The sequence below is a fragment of the Garra rufa genome, chromosome 6 (genome assembly GCF_049309525.1).
Source record: "Garra rufa chromosome 6, GarRuf1.0, whole genome shotgun sequence".
NCBI classification, from domain to species: Eukaryota; Metazoa; Chordata; class Actinopteri; order Cypriniformes; family Cyprinidae; genus Garra; species Garra rufa.
The window spans coordinates 36,169,523-36,190,677 of NC_133366.1; the positions used below are offsets into that span (position 1 = coordinate 36,169,523).

Here is a 21,155-nt window from a genome sequence, read left to right on the forward strand (position 1 = left end):
CTTAGCTTAGGGAGTCCAGCTAAAGCCAGCTACTTCCAGCTTAAACCAGCTAAGACCAGCCAACCAGCCTAGGCTGTTTTTTTTTTTTTTCAGCAAGGATATCATTTTAAACTTATGATGGTTTTCTGAGAGCATACTTCTAAAGAACACATAGAATGTGAGTACTAAACTAAGTTCTCTTTCATGTGTAATTTTGCTTAAACTGTCAAATACACACAACTTTGTTCAAAACACACATACACAGTCAGTTACAGTTGAGGTCAAAGGTTTAAATCCTCCTTTCAGAATCTGTAAAATGTTAATTATTTGACCAAAATAAGAGGGATCATACAAAATGCATGCTATTGTTTATTTAGTACTGACTTGAATAAGATATTTCACATAAATGATGTTTACATATAGTCCACAAGAGACTGTCTGCTGTTCTTCAGAAACATCCTTCAGGTCCCACAAATTCTTTGGTTTTCCAGCATTTTTGTGTATTTGAACCCTTTCCAACAATGACTGTATGATTTTGAAATCTATCTTTTCACACTGAGGACAGCTGAGGGACTCATATGCAACTATTACAGAAGGTTCAAATGCTCACTGATGCTCCAGAAGGAAAAATGATGAATTAAGAGCCGGGGATGAAAACTTTTGAACAGAATGGTGATGTGTACATTTTTCTGATTTTGCCTACATATCATATTTTTTCATTTAGTACTGCCCTTTAGAGGCTACAGGTAGATAGATAGTTACATGTTTCCCAGAAGACAAAATAAATTGTCCCTGATCTTCAAATTTTGAAACATAATTTTACCTTCTGAAGCATCAGTGAGCATTTGAACCTTCTGTAATAATTGCATAATAATTAAGTTCCTCAGCTGTCCTCAGTGTGACAAAAAGGATGAAAGAATATTAAAACTAACTTTTGCATTTATGTTTTGAAAACTAATAAAAGTCTTGGGTTTGTAAGAACATGATGGAGAGGAAATGATGACATAATTTTCATTTTTGGGTGATCGAACCATTTAATAAACCAGTTAAAGGTTTTGAAGCTGAATGAGCTGAATCCAGTGTTCAGATATTTATATTATGCATCCACACACAATGTTTTAACATTTAAATAAATAAGTAATGAGACTTGAAGCTTTGTGACCGAGTTTAAACTCTGAATGAACTATTTTTATATTTTACCTAACGAGGATCTATCAACAACAAACGACCCACAATTGCCACCATAGAACTGCAGCATTGCAATGCTACTGTATAGGAATGCAAGAATAAACAATAGCAACATCTGTTCTTATTATTAACACAAGACTGATTTCTGTTAATGCAACGTTTGCCCTTCCTCAGTTGACGGCATCTCTAAATTAATTTAATAGAATAGTAGTGTTTTCTGTTGCTTATAATAATCATAATCTGTATGTTTGTGTGCTGCTTAATAAAGCTTTAAAAAAGATATTACTCTAAATCCATGGTGGCACTGCATATTAACCTGCCCTATAATACAGCGGGGAGGCAACTTTAGGCTAGAGAAAATATAGCCAAGGGCCATCTACACCTCTGAAGAGGGATCAGGTGAAGTTCATGCACAAAGTAGTAAGATGTCAACACACATTACTCATACTAAAAAGCTGAACTTTCAATGACTTTATTTAACTTTAATTATTAGCATTTAAGTGGTTTTTGGAGACACATCATGCTATATGTATTGCACATGCATAATTCTTTTCTCTGTATTTAATGTGTGTTTATGATCTCCTTATTTCCCAGTGGTAAATGCACATGTGTGCACCCTGGCCAGAGCACAGCTGTGTGATTGTGTTTTCTGACTCTGTGTGTGTGTGTGTGTCCAATATGTTTTTGTTTTTAGCAATCAAGCATTTTAATGTGAATCTTTGTTTTGTGTATTCAGTCATGGACGGATGTGTACTTGAGCTGGAACCCTGATAACCATCCTGGTGTTCAGACCCTGCGTTTCCCATCCAATCAGATCTGGACACCAGATATTCTGCTGTATAACAGGTAACAGACACAGTCATATATATAATTGTGTTTGCTTGGAGCCCAAAATAGTGTGTTCTTCTTAAACCTGCCTAATAAAGGCAGTCTTATTCTGACAAAGCAATAAGCCACAGGAGGCTGTTTAGTGATTTTACCATCACACATACAACACACTCCATCGGCTTATTGCTTTTCTAAGACAGCAGAAACAGCAATACAATAAAAGTACCTTGAGTGATAAGAATAAGTGGTTACACTTCAGTTTAAGGTGTGTAATTATAGATTTATGTATGGAGTAATATTAATTAACAATGTGTGCGTACTATAGTGGGGATTAGAGATTGGTTTAGGGTTAGTTACTTGTGATTATAAATAATTTACTGTTATTACTATAGTAAGTACACTGCTGCTCAAAAGTTTGGGATCAGTAAGATTTTTAATGTTTTTTTAAGATGTTTCTTATGCTCATCAAGGCTGCATTTATTTGATAAAAAATACAGGAAAAAATGTAATATTGCAAAATATTATTTCAATTTTAAATAACTGTTTTCTATGTGAATATATTTTAAAATTTAATTTATTCCTGTGATACAAAGCTGAATTTTCAGCATAATTACAGTCTTCAGAAATCATTCTAATATGCTGATTTATTATCAATGTTGTGCTGCTTAATATTTTGTTGAAACCTGTGATTTTTTTTCCAGGATTCTTTAACAAATAAAAAGTGAAAAAGAACAGTGTTTATTTAAAATAGAAATCCCTACCATCTAAAAGTTAGTAAATTTGTATTCTTTCTTTTATTAAAGAAATTAATACTTTCATAACTTATAATAATCTAAAGAACCTTCTTTTACCACAAAAAACCTTTTGTGAAACAGAAAGGTTCTTCAGATGTTAAAGGTTCTTTATTGAACCATTTAAACAAAAAAGGTTCTTCTATGGCATCGTGAAGCACCTTTATTTTTAAAAGTGTAGCTCAGTCATTTTCTGTCCGATTCATATGTCATTTTGAAGGTATTTTAATGAAGAATGTGAAATTAAAAATATATATTATTGTCTATATTAATATAATTTATTCCTTAGATGCCACGTTGAATTTTTTTCAGCCATGACACTTTTCAGTGTCACATGATTCTTCAAAAATCATTCAAATATGCTGCTTAATTACTGTTATTATCAGTGTTGGAAACAGTTGTGCTGCTTAATATTTTTTTTGGAACGTGATTTTTTTCAGGATTCTTGATGAATTAAAGGTTAAAAAGAACAGCATTTATTCAAAATATAAATCTTTTCTAACAATTTAAGTCTTTTCTATCACTTTTTATAACTTTTTCTATCACTTCTCAGTTATTAATGCTTATTGAATACTTATGCAATGTACTTATTTCAGTGTTTTATTTTTACTAAATTTGTAAAATTTACACTCCATACACCATAATAATGACAACGCAAAAACCAGATTTGCAAATTTTACAAATTTATTAAAAATAAAACACTGAAATAAGTACATTGCATAAGTATTCATACCCTAAACTCAGTACATAGTTGAAGCACCTTTACAGCCTCAAGTCTTTTTGGGTATGATGTGACAAGCTTTGCACATCTGCATTTGGCAATTATCTGCCATTCTTTGCCTCACCTTTTCACCTCTCAAGCTCTGTCAGACATTTTCTAGAGTCCTAGTTGTTCCAGTCGTCTTCCATTATGGATAATGCTTCTATGAACCTTCAATGCAGCAGATTTTTTCTGAACTCTTCCCTAGATCATTGCCTTAACGCAAGTTGGTCACTGAGCTCTACAGGTGTCACACCCCCGGACTTTCTTGTTGGTTTTTCCCATTTTCCCCCGCAGTTCTGAGTGTTTTTGGTTTCTCCCTTATTGTCTGCACCTGTGTTTGTAATTAGTCTGTCTATTTAAGGTGTGTGTTTTCCCAGTACTCTTGTCGGTCTTTAATGTTATATGGATGTTTTCCCCTGGTGTTCCTGTGTCTGCCTGTATTCCGTTGGATTTATTAAATATACGTCTTTTATTTACGTCGTTGTTCGTGTGTTCCTGCCTGCATCGTGACAGAAAGACCGACCAATACAGTTTATTTTCTTGGCATGTTCACCTCCGTTTTGTTTCCTGTTCGTTTTTCCCAGTCTCTTTGTTTCCGTAGTGTTTTCCCCATGGAGTCCTTCCTCCGTCCAGAATTCATCCTCCTCCGGCTGAAGCAGGGGGATTTACCGCTCGAGGGTTACACTTTGATGTTCCAGCTCGTAGCTCATACCACCAGCTATCCGGACGACGCGCTCTGTATGTTCTATGATGCAAGCCTCAACGCATCATGCAGAGCGCCGTCGTCCGAGGACGGCCCTCGAGCGGACTTCGCCGCATTTGTGGAGTGGACACTGGCGAGAAACAAACCCTCGTTTCCCACCCGTTTCCAGGAGAACCTCGTCAGTGCCACTCCAGACCCAGAGCCCAGCCAGCCACCCCGACCTGCGGATGATGAGCCCATCGTAGACGGGAAGCCCGAGCCCGGAGCGACAGAGTTATGGGGCGCCGATGGGGTCAAAACTTCCGACCAGGTGCGAGAGCCGGCTACTACATCAGCGACGGTGGAGTGCTTCATGGAGCAAGAGAGGGCTGTAGAGAGCCCCGTCCACTGCACCGCCACTGGGGGTGAGCAAGAGCACAACTCTGGGGACTTAATTGACTGTTTCACGGAAATACCCATCTGCCTGGATTTCCCACCCACCCTCCCTCTTCTGCCTAAGCCTGAATCTCCGCTGGTTCCGCCCAGCCATCCAGAGTCACGGCTGGTTCCGCCCAGCCTTCATGAATCCCCGCTGTCATCTGTCAGTCCCCTTGCTCACCCTCAGCCCACCATCTGTGCGGTGGGTTCGCCGCGGGTCTGCCAATCTCCATCGGTGTCATGGCTGGAGGATCCCTCACCATCGCCTCCAGCCTCAGAGTCCTGGACTCCGCCTCGGCCCTCCGACTCTGCGGCTCCACCCCGGCTCTCTGCTCCCTCGTCTCCGCTGTCGCCCATCGGTCCACCAGCTCCACCGGGCTCCATCGTCCCTCCGGCTCCGCCCTGGTCAGTCGTCGCCCCACCTTCGCCTCTGGACTATACTCCTCCGGCTGTGCCTCGTCGCTCCGTCCCACCAGCTCGTTGGACCTCCTCCCTCCCGCGGACACAGCCTCGGCCCTCTGTCGCTCCGGCTCTGCCGCGGACCTCCGGATCTCCATCTCCGCCTTGGTCGCCAGAGCCTTGGGTTCCGCCTTGGCCCTCCGGATCCGTGGTGTCACCCAAGATCTTCGGCTTTCCGTCTCCGCATCGGGCTCTCCCACCACCTGCTCCGCCTCCGTCGGTCGGCCACATGGAGTCGTCAGCCTCTCCTCCACCATGGCTCCTCCCTCCATCGGCTCCACCTTGGAACTCCATCATGGCTGAGTTCTGGGTCCCACCTGGCTCCTCCTGCTCTAGCCCCTTCCTGTCACCTCCTTGGCTCCTCCCTCCGTCACCACCCTGGACTCCATCTTGTGTCCTCCTCCCGGGAGTCCGTCCTCCACCTAAGCCCCCACCTAAGACTTTGTACTGTTTCCTTTTGTCTGTTTGTCGGCACGAGGACGTGCCTTCCGGGAGGGGAAGGTAATGTCACACCCCCGGACTTTCTTGTTGGTTTTTCCCATTTTCCCCCGCAGTTCTGAGTGTTTTTGGTTTCTCCCTTATTGTCTGCACCTGTGTTTGTAATTAGTCTGTCTATTTAAGGTGTGTGTTTTCCCAGTACTCTTGTCGGTCTTTAATGTTATATGGATGTTTTCCCCTGGTGTTCCTGTGTCTGCCTGTATTCCGTTGGATTTATTAAATATACGTCTTTTATTTACGTCGTTGTTCGTGTGTTCCTGCCTGCATCGTGACAACAGGCAGTTATCTTGACTCAGGGTTTTTGCTCTGATGTGCATTTTCAGCTGTTAGACCTTTTCTGAGAGGTGTGTGCCTTTCTAAATCATACTCATTCAAATGAATTTGCCACAGTTTAACTCCACTCGAAGTGTAGTAACATCTAGAAGCAATATGAATGCTCCTGAGCTAAATTTCGAGTGTCCCAGAAAAGGGTATGAATACTTATGCAACTGGATCTTTTCAGTTTTTTATTTTTAATCAATTTGCACAAATGTTAAAAAACTATTTTTTGCTTTGCCCATAATGGCAAAGGGAGGGAGTGTAGATTGATGTGGGAAAAAAAGTAATTTAAAGTAGTTTAACATAAGGCAGCAACATAAACTGTGAAAAAAATGAAGGGGTATGAATAATTTTGCAAGGCACTGTATTTATTAAGATCTATGGTAATGCGTGGATCCAATATAATGTTACACTTCTCATTTTTCCCCAACCATCAACTAAATGTTCATGTAAGACATAACAGATTTGTGTTTGTGTGAATCTCGCCAAGACATATTTCTCAATAATGTACTTTATAGGGAGATCACATGCTGTGTCTGAGAGTTTAATTACTATTTAGATGTTTAATTACTATTTGGAGCATTGGGTTCACTAGAAGAGGGCTTAATAAAATAATTTTTGTGAAAACCTCAAATTCGACATTTTTAACTTCCTTTGCCTGTAGCACAAAATTAGACAGTGTGCATTCCGACTCATTTTGTCAGCATGGGTCACATTTATATGATCAAGTGTAAATTAATGTGCAGACAAGACACATGACGATCATGACACATGAAGTGAATAAGAGTAAATTTGTACTTCCTCTGTGTTGAATGATGGCCGATAGGAACAGAGACTGTTTAATAATACAGGAGTTCTGATCTCACTCCAACAGGAGAAAGGCTATAAAACAAATCAGCGGAAACGGAGCTTTATCGAGCTTATACTGACATGTGCTTCATATCTGTGTGGGTATGGTGCTGTGTTAAGCAGTCAGTAAGTAGCATTAAGAAACTTTCTTCATGTATCCTGACACAGGTAATAGTCCATGTGATGTTTCACAGTACTTAAACATGCATAATAATGTCCTTCAGTGTAACTTTGCAGAATTTTAAAGAAACAGTTCATCCCAAAAATTATAATTTTGTCATAATTTACTCATCCACTAAACCTGTACGACTTCCTTTCTTACTAAGAACATTCCTTAAAGGAGAAGTTCACTTCCAGATCAAAAATGTACAGATAAGTTACTCACCCCCTTGTCATCCAAGATGTTTGTGTCTTTCTTTCTTCAGTCGTAAGGAAATTTTTTTGAGGAAAACATTTTAGGATTTCTCTCCATATAGTGGACTTCTACGGTGCTCACGAGTTTGAACTTCCAAAATGCAGTTTAAATGCATCTTCAAAAGGCTCTAAATGATCGTAGCTGAGGAAGAAATGTCTTATCTAGTGAAATGATCAGTTGTTTTCTAAAAGAAATTGACAATATATGTGACCCTGGACCACAAAACCAGTCTTAAGTCGCTGGGGTTTGTTTGTAGCAATAGCCAAAAATACATTGCATGGGTCAAAATTTTTGATTTTTCTTTTATGCCAAAAATCATTGAGAAATTAAGTAAAGTTCATGTTCCATGAAGATTTTTTGTAAAATTCCTGCTGTAAACATATCAAAATGTAATTTTTGATTTGTAATATGCATTGTTAAGAACCTAATTTGGACAAATTTAAAGGTGATTTTCTCAGTCTTTTTGATTTTTTTGCATCCTCAGATTTCTGATTTCAAATAGATGTATCTCAGTCAAATATTGTCCGATCCTAACAAACCATACATCAATAGAAAGCGTATTTATTGAGATGTATAAATCTCAGTTTTGTCAAATTTAACCTTATGACTGGTTTTGTGGTCCAGGGTCACATATATATACTTTTTAACCTCAAATGCTCATCTTGCCTTGCTCTGCGTGAACTCTGTGTATTCCGGTTACATTTCATTTTCTCCTCTAACTTCAAAATCATCCTACATTGCTGTTTTATCTTTTTTTTTGTAAAATGCTCTTCTTTGCACGTTCACTTGGTCAGTACTTCTGCAGTGATGTAGGACAATTTTGAAGTTAAAATGTAGAGAAAATGAGATGGGAGTTTTTCGACCTACCCTAACTGTCTTCAGCTAGACAAGACAAGCATTTGAGTTTAAAAAGTATATAAATTGTCTTATTATTATTATTATTTTAGAAAATAACCAATTGTTTCACTAGATAAGACCCTTCTTCTTGGCTGGGATCATTTAGAGCCCTTTAAAGCTGCATTTAAACTGCATTTTGGGAGTTCAAACTCGTGGGAACCATAGAAGTCCACTATATGGAAAGAAATGCCGAAATGTTTTCCTCAAAAAACATAACTTCTTTACGACTAAAGAAAGAAAGACATGAACATCTTGGATGACAAGGGGGTGAGTACATTATCTGTAAATGTTTGTTCTGGAAGTGAACTTCTCCTTTAAAGCATCACTTTTTGTTGGTCCATTGAAGACAGAAAGTCATTCGTGTTTGCAGGGCTTTGAAGACACAAGCGTTGTGTCAACACTCTGTAGATTTCAGTCACCATCTGTTCCATCTGAATAGGATTCTTGACTGATTTGTGATGCACTCAGCTTTATAACATCATACTTCAATCTAGTTGCTCTTACCACAGAATTGAAAGCTTGGGCAATAAAGACAAGCAGTGAAACATCATTTTACACATCCCAAATTGGCATTTGGCAACACCGGAGACAATTGTAGACGTTTTCCTTCATAACTCACAAACTACTACAAATCCACCTGCCGACAACAGTATAACCATTAAAAAATTTACATTGAGAAAGGCTTGATCATAACATTGAATTATGATTTTAATTACAGGAAGTTAGAGTGCTATAATAAAACTTTAAAGTACCAACTTAGAGATAAAATAGTAAAGGCATAAAAAAAATACTGGGCATTAAAAACTCACTTCAAAATTCTTTTTTATGTATAGCAATATAAAATGATCTTTATTTTTCTCAGGCAGAAAGAAAACTGTAAGCATGTGTTGAATGAGTGTTAGCAGCTTACATTTCATCAGAAATATCATCTCACTAGTATGATAAAAATAGTCACAAACTGTGTGAAGGACAATTCTAAAACATTTAGCTAACAGGCTTTTCTGATTTAGTAATTGGTGCCAGTTTTTTTTTAACTGTAGGAAGAATAATGGTCTTAACAATATAATTTGCTTCTGAAAAGAGAAGCAAATTACCAGCAGGGTTTGGCACATGAAAATTAATTATGTGCAATTCCCAACACACTATTTATACTTCAAATCTTACTACTTGTGTATTTTTATATAATGTATTTTTACTCACTTACCTTTTTATTGTCTGTCATATGTAAAGTAAAACAACTATTCTGATCCTCTGCATTTAGCTTCATTGCTTTTGTCATATCCCATCTGCATGCATGTGGCTTCTTTAAATAAATTGCACATCATTTTCTTTTTAGTCGGCAGATGTTCAGATCATGTTGTAGAGGTGATTAGAACAAAGTTTACAGCAAACATACACCTTAAGGTGAATGCCACTAGTAAAAGAACAGAGAAAAGAGAAAAATACAGTCAGAGACGTTAGTGAGGTGGAAGAGAATTGCACACATCATTAAGCTGCTTACCCATAGATCATCAACTCCTGATGATGGCAATGTCACTCTTCTGAAAAGAAGCGAACAATAAAAGAGTGTTAGAGAGAGACAATGTGACTGAAATAACAAAAAAAAACTTTACAATTTCAAATCTTTCTATTCTATCAGCCTGTCTGCCTCAAAGAAATGGTATGCAGTGGCAGAGGTTGGATGAAAGTTCTTATGTCTTTAAGAGATTCATTTCAAGAGAGGACTGTTAAAAAGAGTGGGGAAAAATCAGGGGCGAGTGCAGTCCATTTTAAGTGTCTTTTCCTGTTCTGATGTACACGTACACCCTGTATTCAGTGATAATCAAGGTGTTGTCATGTTCCCTTCTTGTTTTAGATTTTAGAACAAATACATTTTTCCCCAAGAAATCTGAATTATTTACAGTTCTGGGCAAGAGCTAGTGTTTGCTGATATACACTAACTTGTTAGTATAGTAGTCTGATATATACCAGACTTTTGTTCAGAAGGAACATATGGCAACTCTCAAATGTGTGCCAATATACACTATACAGTCAAACCAAAAATTATTCAGACACCATAATTTTTTATACTTTTAAACCAGTGGGTGTAGGACACTATAGCTCATTTATGTAAGTAAGGATAGCAAAATAAAGTAAACTGTGACATATTAAACCCAAAAGTTCTTCATTCAGTAACATTTATAAGAATTTTGGGACCAAGATTTTTAATTTGGACACTTTGACTTGACCATGGTTTTTCTATCAAAGTTATCTGACATTATATATATAAATTATGATGGTTTTGCTCTGACACAGTTTAACTCAACTCAATTCTTGAATGACAGTTTTTTTTCTTCCAAAACATTAAGTTCAGATGTTTGAACAATTAGTTTGTTGTTCACATCAGATTTGAATTTTTGTATTGATTTAAGTAAATTGCATGTGTTTTTACAGTACAACTGTACAATAACTAAATGCACATGGCTTGCCAAAACTGATGAGTAAATTCTCAACTTCTAAACATTCTTTCATCATGTGAGCCATTATTTGCAAAATGATGCATTCAGTTACCAAATTTGTCAGGCCTGCATGTATATTCCATAAATATCTGACATGGAATGGTTGTAATATCTGCTAGTTTATGAAAAGGCTTGCCATTTCGGTTGCAAATCGGTGAAAGCTTTACTTTTAGCTAACTTTCAGAGAAAAATAAAGAACTTTCTGTAAATGCATCATACATTTTCTGCCTCGAGTTGCTGGGGTGAGGAGCCATAGGGAAATACGAGAAGCCAGGAGTAAAAAACAAACAAATATTTTATGTAATCAAAACCAGGAAATCCAGGAGACAAATAACCACAACATAACATTAAGACAGGACAATGTAACTGAGGAACAAACGACTATTTAAAGGGTGGCAGAAGGGTGTGGCAAATTAACAAAACAGGTGTGGCAGATAACTATAACAAGGGGGAAGTCCAAATATGGGCATAAGGGGGGGGGGGGGGGGATACTAGGAAAAACTGACAGTGAGCCTACTTGCCATTGTAATAAAATAGGAATTACAATCTTGCCAATCAATGAAGTTTGGAAGCATATGGAGTTTGCCATAATTTTTCTAAAATGTAAGTCACTTAATATTAACTTTTGTATACAATCAAAAATGTATAAAACTGTTGTATGAATTTAATTTCACATTTGCAAACTTCCTTTATAATTATTAAAAAGCTGTCTAAAAAGTCTTAGCTCATCGCGATCTCACAAACTTGAATTTTAATTAATAAAGCTCTCTACACTGTACACTGAATCTATTATTTACGTCGGCTTCACACTTTGTTATAATGAATGATAAAAACTGCAGTCTACCTTCACAATCTGTGCTGTGAGGAGCAGGACGCGCAGTGATAGAGAAGCATTTCTTTTGGCTGCAGTCTGCAGGTATTATGGCAAAAGACGGGATTGCGCAGCGAACCATAGACACAAATATCCTGCTGCGTTTTTAGCTTATATTGCACTACGTTTATATGCAGAACTGGGATAACTTTTGTAGTCTTTTGAATGGGTAAACATAGAAATCACTTTCATTTACAAAAAAGCCTAACCAGTTCGAAGTGAAACTTGCAGTGTAAATCCCAGCATAAAAACTTCACTTCACACTTAATGCCCCCTTTATCTGTAATCTAAAACATGCTGTGAGTTGGCCGTGTTTGTGTGTGCTGAAAGGCAAGGCAAGGCAAGGCAAGTTTATTTATATAGCACATTTCATACACAGTGGTAATTCAAAGTGCTGTACATAAGAATTAAAATCATAATATAAAAATCATCATAATAAATCACAACAATAAAAACAGAGGATTTAAGAACATTTTAAATGATTTAAAAATTGATTTAAAAATTAATTAAAACAGTAGAAATGATTATACATAAAATAATGCAATCTGTTCGGACGTAGCACAGTGCTCATTCAATAAATGCACAACTAAACAGATGAGTTTTGAGTCTGCATTTAAATGTGTCTAATGTATTAGCACATCTGATCTCTTCTGGAAGCTGGTTCCAACTGTGGGCGGCATAATAGCTAAAAGCGGATTCCCCTTGTTTTGTGTGAACCCTTGATATTACTAACTTACTTGATCCTAGTGATCTGAGTTGTCTGTTAGGTTTGTATTCAGTGAGCATGTCTGCAATGTATTTAGGTCCTAGGCCATTGAGAGCTTTATAAACGAGTAGAAGTACTTTAAAATCGATCCTAAACATAACTGGAAGCCAGTGTAAGGACCTCAGGACTGGTGTGATATGCTCTGATTTTCTGGTTCTAGTCAGAATCCTGGCAGCAGCGTTCTGTATGAGCTGCAGCTGTCTAATGGTCTTCTTGGGAAGGCCAGTGAGGAGATCATTACAATAGTCCACCCTGCTGGTGATAAAGGCATGAACAAGTTTCTCCAAGTCTTGACGGGAAACAAAACATCTAATTCTTGCAATGTTTTTGAGATGATAGTATGCTGATTTAGTTACTGCTTTGACATGGCTACTGAAACTGAGGTCTGACTCCAGAATCACACCAAGATTCTTGACTTGATTTTTTGTTTTTTGACCCCTAGTGTCAAGGTACGCATTTATCTTATGAACTTCATCTTTGTTTCCAAATGCAGTGACTTCCGTTTTCTCCTTGTTTAACTGAAGAAAGTTTTGGCACATCCAATTGTTAATTTCATCAATGCATTGGCAGAGGGAGTCAATGGGGCTGTAGTCATTTGGCGATAAGGCTAGGTAAATCTGGGTATCATCTGCATAGCTGTGATATGCAATTTGGTTCTTTCTCATTATTTGACTTAGTGGGAGCATATACAGGCTGAACAACAGCGGCGCTAGAATTGAGCCTTGTGGGACTCCGCATGTTATGGACGTCCACTTAGACTTATGTTCTCCTATACTCAGGTAATAACCTCTTCCTTCTAAGTATGACCTGAACCAATTTAGAACCATCCCAGAAAGCCCGACCCAGTTTTCCAATCTATCTAGAAGAATGTTATGATCGACAGTGTCGAACGCAGCACTGAGATCTAATAGTACCAGTCCAGCACTGATATTTTGCCAGAATCAGAATTTAGGCGAATATCATTTATTATCTTTATGAGCGCTGTCTCTGTGCTATGATGTTGTCTGAAACCAGATTGGAAATGGTCCAGGTATCCATTTGAGTTTATGTAGTGGTTCAGCTGATTAAAAACAACCTTTTCAATAATCTTGCCTATAGAAGGAAGATTTGATATTGGTCTATAGTTGCTCAGTATGGTGTTATCAAGATTGCTCTTTTTCAGAAGGGGCTTAACAAGTGCAGTTTTCAGGGAGTTTGGAAAAGTCCCAGAAAGAAGTGAGGTGTTCACCACTTCTAAGAGATCTGCTTCTAAACAGTTTAGCACACTTTTGAAAAAAGATGTGGGAAGTGTATCAAGGTAGCAGGTTGACGATTTAAGGTGCTGTACTATTTCTTCCAAAATGTTGCTATCGATTGCTTCAAAAGCAGACATAGTGACGACTTTTTGAAATTGCGGTCGAATCTGTCTGACCTCTGCATAACTTGAGGGTGTGCTAATTGTCTTTCTGATATTTTTGATCTTTTCAGAAAAGAAGGAAGCAAACTCATTGCATTTGCTGTCGGAGAGCATTTCACTAGGGATCTGACTAGGGGGGTTTGTTAGTCTCTCAACGGTAGCAAAAAGAGTCCGAGTGTTGTTCAAGTTGCTGTTTATAAGGTTCAAGAAGAATGTTTGTCTAGCTTTACCTAGTTCAACATTGAAAGCATGAAGGCTGTCTTTATAGATGCTATAGTGAATTTCAAGTTTCGTCTTCCGCCACATCCGCTCAGCCTTTCTGCATTGTCTTTTCATACTCTGTACTGCTGTTGATTTTCTCCACGGTGATTTCTGTCTGCCAATCATATTTTTGCTTTTTACAGGCAAAATGTCATCAATGACATTCTTAACTTTTGAGTCGAAGATCAACAGAGTCTGCAGAAATGCTTGGCATTGAAGATATATCCTTCATAAATAGCACACTAGTGTTATCGTTAATGCATCTCTTTCTGACAGAGACAGATCTAGAGTCAGTGGTAGCAGAGATCAATATATCAAAGAAAACACAGAAGTGATCAGATAGTGCTACATCCTTAATAACAGTGGATGAAATCTTTAGACCCTTACTGATGAGTAAATCAAGAGTGTGTCCACGATTGTGTGTAGGCCCATGCACATGCTGAATCAGGTCAAAAGTGTTCAAAACAGTTATAATTTCTTTTGTAGTTTTGCTTTCTGCATTTTCTATGTGAACATTAAAATCCCCTGCAATAGCAAAACAGTCAAACTCTGAACAAATCATTGATAGCAGTTCTGTGAACTCTTCAACAAAGGCTGGAGAGTATTTTGGGGGCCTATAAATAATGATAAATAAAATGCGTGGAGCACCTTTCAGCACAATCCCTAGATATTCAAAAGACATGTACTGACCAAATGACACTTGCTTGCATTGATAGACATCTTTAAATAGGGCAGCTACACCTCCACCTCTCCTAACAGCTCTGCAGACACTCATGAAAGTAAAGTTAGGAGGGGCTGTTTCATTGAGGACTGTTGCACTGCAGCTGTCTTCTAGCCATGTTTCATTTAGAAACATAAAATCCAGGTTGTTTGTGGTTATAAAGTCATTGATCAGAAGTGATTTATTTTTTAGTGAGCGAACGTTTAAAAATGCTAGCTTGATGGCATTACTTTTTGTCTCTAGAGCAATCTTAGTTTGATGCCTAATAAGCCTCAGATTAGATGTGTGAACTGTACGATTTGAGAGGGCCTTAGACTTTCTATCACATATTAAAACAGAAATAGGGAAAGCTACAGGCACACTGGGTTCCCGCTTGTTCTGTAAACATTCCTGATTGTTGCTGCTATCGTAGCGGGGACCCGACACATATCACTGAGAGCTGTTTGAAAGAGGACAGATGTAGTGTTATGTATTATTTAGACAGAGCTCAGAGGTCAGATTCACTTTCCCTACCACCACCCTCTTTTTATATAATGGACTGCACTGATTACAAGACTTTGACCCCCTCCTATTTGTTTCTTTTTTGTTCTTTCAAACATCACAATCTTTTGTATGTATTCAACAGGAATGCATGATCACAAATATTTCCCTTTAGATCCCCCCTTTAGCCTCACATTCTAAAATATCTTTAATAGCAGATATTTAATTATTATAGTAGATCTTTTAAGCAGAGTGTCATTTTGTTTTGATTTGCCTTTTTACATCACAGAATAATGTGTAAAGGGCTTAGGACTGTCTGTTCTTGGTTCTTGTCTTAATAAAGAGTATTAATCCAGGCTTATTATATCTGGATTGAGTACAACAATAATTAAAATGAGCTTTCATTTTGTTTCAGAATTATAACTACATATTGTGTGCCAGATTTCTGTGGAGCATTCATTTACAGTATGGAGCAGCCTGCAGCTGGATGATTTTCTGCACAGAATTGTGCAGATTTCTGATCAAAATCACTGTTGGTACAACATAAATGAGACAAATAATGAACATCTTGTGTGTTTTAACTGGATATCCAGCTGGATTAACAAGTTGAATGGGGACTTTATGAGGTCTGTGTGTTTATACAGTTTGAATTAAAGGGATAGTTCTCCCCAAAATGAATATTCTGTCAGTTATTACTCACCCTCATGTTGTTCCAAACCCATAAGACCTTTGTTTATCTTTTGAACACAAATCAAGGTATTTTTAATGAAATCCGAGAGCTTTCTGACCCTGCATAGACAGCAACACAACTACTATGTTCAAGGCCCAGAAAAGTAGTAAGGACATTGTTAAAACAGTCCATGTGACAGTGGTTCAACCTTAATTTTATGAAGCTACTAGAAAACTGGAGAAACAGTGGCAAGGTGCTTTACAACATTTGCCATTCACAAGTGTGTACGAGGAAGAAAATGTATTGAAAAGTTAGATCTTCTAACTTAGTACAGTTATCAGTTATTAGTCACTTAGTAATGTGTCAAAATGATGATCAGCATGTTCTTTTATTCATTACTGTATTGGTCTAGATTGGTCCCATGTGCTCTGGAAGCAGTTTATTTCCACCATATTAGTTGATAATACCACCCTAACAATAACATCATATTCTCAACAATCATTTGGTTTTAATTTAACACATTTGTCATGGATAATTAGAATTGCAACTAAATGTGCCTGTATGATAGATAGAAATGGGAGCTAGTGACTGACAGCAGTAATTGCCTTCTCTATGGGCAGGCTTCATAAATCTCCATTATGCAAATGTCTTTTGTCATAGCTTGACAGGTGTCACCTCTTCCTAAAGCTGCATTACAACAACTTACTTACTGCCGTTTGAGGAAAAAACGTAAAGAGCCTTTAATCTACATCCTCCGAATTCTGCCAGATCATGCACACCTTAAAATATCGCTCATGGCACTTAACCAATTACAATGATCCTCTTGGCAGAAGACATTAGCTAAAGCATCATGCCGTATTAAGATGAATATATGAAAAGAACACCCAGGAGAGATGCTGACTTTGCTTTCTGGCTCTGAGGGTGAGTCGAAAGAGTTGAAACCTCTAAAGACAAGGCAGAATGCATTTAGTTAAAATATTCAATGAGGATAGATGTGGTGGGGTGGATTAAAAAGGATACATCTGTGCCAGTTAAGTAATATAATGTAAATGTGCAAGACAGAAGCTAACAAAGAATGTGTGATCATCCATTGATTCTGCTGTTTAGAATAAACTGTATTACTTTTAGAATTAATCGGATTAGTAACCTGGATGAATCTGATTGAATCTGTTTTTTGATTGTTTTAGTGTTAAGATTCATTGAGAATGCTTCTGTGTACAATAGAAAGTTCACGTTATCTTTAAGAGGCAAGAGGATATTGTCAAAGAGATGCTTCTTTTCTCAGCTAGACAATGAACCATCTGTTGTCCACATCAACACTAAAACTGAATGTATGACGTCAGCGAACATTCATTCTTTAACACAGCTCTCACTGTGAATTCAAATCAATGATTGAGAGAAGCAGATGCAACCTTTAAGCAGCTGTAAGAGATTTCATTAGCCCCTTTCACACATAAAGTCTTTATTGGTAAATTACTAGGAAATTAACGTTAAGAGATCATGTGTGAAGACCACCTGGTCTCATGATAAAACACCTCATCGAAAATTTTCACAAGGCGCGAAAAATGTACCAATAAGTACATATCATTGACGTTTCCAACAGAAATGAACACTAGATAAACAGTGGTAAAGTTATGATTGCTTTCCGCACATAACAAGCTTGCTTGATAGCTTAATTGTACTCAGGATGTGGAATCCTTGGGTACGAATCCCGTGAAAAACATGACTCATAATGAAAGCGCTGAAAGATGAGAGATCGAAAAATGAACTAAAACGTTTTTATGTCACATTTGCTTTTGTAGGGTGTAATGCAGATGGTATGTTATTTTCATAGACTGTAAAAAAATATGGACGTAGTGTTTGTGACATCACCCGTAGGTTTCTGAAGAGCATTTTTGAAGCTCATTGTGGGCGGGAGTCTGTTGTCGCCATCTTGGAATCGCATCTTGGAGTCACTCCCGGATGATCGAAAATGGGAAAAGAGGCTCGACGTGGGTGGAGCTGGTTGTGGAAACCACACCCACCTAATGTGACAGTGGTGACAGCAGTGGCAATCCACCTGTCATAGTTGACATGAATGACAAGATTAGCTATATAGACCAAAACCACTTTTTGTACCCGGCAGTTAACATTTTTTTCTGCTGTAAAGTTGAGCATTTTAACATGGGGCATCTATGGGATTGACTCCCTTTTGGAGCCAGTCTCTATTGGCCAGTCGATGAATTGCAGTTTAAGTCATGTAAGGGATTAATTACATTTAATTTAGCTCAAAGGGAATCGAATATGATTCAATAGGGAATTTGAATAGAATCGCTGTTTTACGGCTGTTCAGAGTCGACCCGCGATTCATTAAACGAGCCGTGTAACAGAAACTCTGCAATGGATATTATTATCCAGAATATAGTGAAAACACTATTTATAAGCACAGTAGCAAAATCGGCAGTTTAAGACATTAACTTGTAAGCACAAAACACAAGATACTTATCTTTTCTAATAAAAATATGATTTTTATTGGATAAACCTAACACATACAAACTAATCTAACATAAACACACGCATTCACACAGGTTGCAGAAAGAGAAAGTGAGGAAAGAATTTAGAGGAATGAAATGAAAATATGAAGTCCCAAGTTTATAGCAATATGTGTAATTGCTTAGACCTGAACAACCATCAATCACTTAATTAACCCTCGTATTGAGTCTCTTAAAGAGGTTATTAAACTTTATATCAAATGCACCAGTTCAGTTAGAACCTGGAGGTTACTTGCGTTGCCTTTTTCTGTGCCGAGGGAATTCCTTTTGTTGCGTCGCTCCAGAAAGGGGGCCTTCCCGAGGTTGCTGATTGGTTGGTTCTGTGGTCCTTTGTGAAGTCTTGGGCATTGACTTGGCTGAGGATGCGAGTTGTGCGCTGTTAAAGTTCAGGTCAGTGAAGACGTTTGGGTCGGTCGCAGCTTGCACAAAACTTAATAAGAACACGAAACTCTCAACGGAAAGAAATAAAAGAATTAAAGTAAAAGACAGGAGTGTAATGATCTCCTCATGTTTCCTTTAGAGGAGCAGCTGGCATGCAGGCCAGGCAGCGTCGAAAAGCGGCGGCACGAAGCCGTAAGAGAGTGAGAGCGAGAGTATGGAGTAAGAGCGTAAGAGAAGAGAGAGATTTGATGGTGTCCTGGGTATTTAAACTCAGCTTTTGGACACATCCCAAATGGTGTCTTGACCAATTAAAACATTGTCCTAACTCGGGGTACTGTTAGTTTCTCCTCCCCAACCATAAATCACAATGTTATCTTATCAGTCCCGTGGTCCCAACTTTCCCGCTCTTGGCAAAGTTAAATTTGGACATGATTTCGATAACAAGACTAAAATACATTTTACAAAGAATTGAATTATAGAAACATTTCAAGAATGCAATTTCGAATTCAAGCATATCAAACACCAATATAAACCATTAAACTATTCAAGGGTTATCAAAAGGGACATACACAATAAGTGATTAAAACATAATAGGCAAATGTATGGGTTACAAAGAGTATAGGAAGTTATGCATAGAAATGATGAGTTGCTCATGAGTCCTTTTTATCATCCTTTTAGGTGTATATGTGAACAGGCAGTTTCCTGTGCCATACTGTGGATGTAAGGATGTGTTCTGTGAGGGAGGAAAAGGTCAAAAGGGTGTAGCAAGAATTTCAGTGTCCTGTGCGTGGGGGAGCCCACTAAGCACAGTCTCTACTAGTGATTTCCCTCGTGTGATGTCCAAGATGTGCATCTCTTTGACCATTAATCTTGGTTACTTGCCCCAAATTTGGGATTATCAACAAGGGTCCTTTTGTGATAATGTTGCAAGTTCCTAGTTTTAAGCTTCTAGTTTAAATGGTTGCTTCGAGCTGGCTGGCACCAGGGTATCAAACGTCAGATTTATGATGGGGCCTCTTGTGGAATTTGAGTCTGTAGAAGTGTTTTAACTTCTAATCGAATCTCCTGAATTGTCTGATTCACGCTGAGATCCTACAGTCAGTTCCGTGTTGGTTTCAATCATAGACTGTAAAAAAAGATGGATGGAGTGTCTCCACTTCATTTCACTATAGAAAAGTGAAGCCAAAGCGTCTCAATATGGCCACTGCCATCTTGGGGGAAATTATGTCATTTGGAGCCAGAGTCTGCTCAGTAGTGACGTGAGGTGGAGCCGCAGTGTCAAAGTCCCGCCCAAACTCCCGCAGACCCAATCGCAAGATCACAATCATGACACCACACCTATAAACAGTTACTACAGTGCCTTGCGAAATTATTCATACCCCTTCATTTTTTTTTCACATTTTGTTATGTTGCTGTCTTATGCTAAACTACTTTAAATTACTTTTTTTCCCACTAGGGATGCTCATTTCGGTTAATTTTCCTGACCGACAACCGCTGCTCGTTATTCGAACATTAACCGTTAACTGCTAAAATTAGAATAATAAATTAGTTTAAAATAAAAATAGAATGCACAAGTATCTGTGATGATACATTAAAAATACAAGCAAATGTTTTATTTTAACGTGCAAACAGCAGCATACAGAGCAACAACAAAAACTGTATTGACATATATTTAAATTATCACGCATCAGCAGCGGTTCTGAGAACAGAGAAAATCTGAATGAAAAAAAAAGAATAATATAAATAGGCCTAACGTTACACTAAATATGTATAAATTAAATAACTACCTAATTAAGATGACAAAACTAAAACACACTGAATCCTTTTATGTGCTTTGAAGAACTGTACCGGTCTTATTCTTCTTGTCGGACATAAAAATATATAGCAGGCCAGCCAATACCTCAGTGTGCCTAGTTTTTAACATGTCCACATGCTGTACGGATAGGCAGGACCGCTGCCAGTTAACTCTTAGATCCGCGAAAAAAACACCATCACAAAAACCCTTTCAATTTGCGATTCGGGACTTCCATCCACTGTCATATGCGTGTGGAGAAGCGCGTGTTTTACAGCGTTCAGCAATAGCCAATCACAGACATGTATGTTGATTCGATTATCACTGTGGCCAATCAGAGGAGGCTATGTTTCAATCCACCCACCAACCAAAGTGCCGGTTTCAGTTTTGCTGATTTCTACACTTTCGCGAACTCTCTTATTAAAACAAAGAAAGTGTTGGCCATAGATATATATACGTATATATATCTATGGTGTTGGCATTATATAAATAAGAGATTAATTGTGCAGTGTAAAGGTTATTTTATTACTTTTTAATAACTTTATGAGATTGCGATGAACTACTCTAGGATGAGTGATAGCTTTCCAGTGACTGTAACGGGAGCACCTATTGCACACTTTCTAGACTATAATTCATTCAGAATTTGAATAACGTACATTCACTCACGGATTCACTCTCTGATA

General features: G+C 37.9%; 1 protein-coding gene across 1 annotated transcript in view; it reads left to right on the forward strand.

Annotated features, from left to right (window-relative positions):
• The window catches only part of chrna8 (cholinergic receptor, nicotinic, alpha 8), a 96,360-nt gene that overhangs the window by 45,043 nt on the left and 30,162 nt on the right, over nucleotides 1–21,155 (forward strand). The window contains exon 4 of the mRNA XM_073842284.1: nucleotides 1,904–2,013. Coding sequence (XP_073698385.1) covers nucleotides 1,904–2,013 — 110 coding nt within the window. The remainder of the gene's footprint in view (nucleotides 1–1,903; nucleotides 2,014–21,155) is intronic.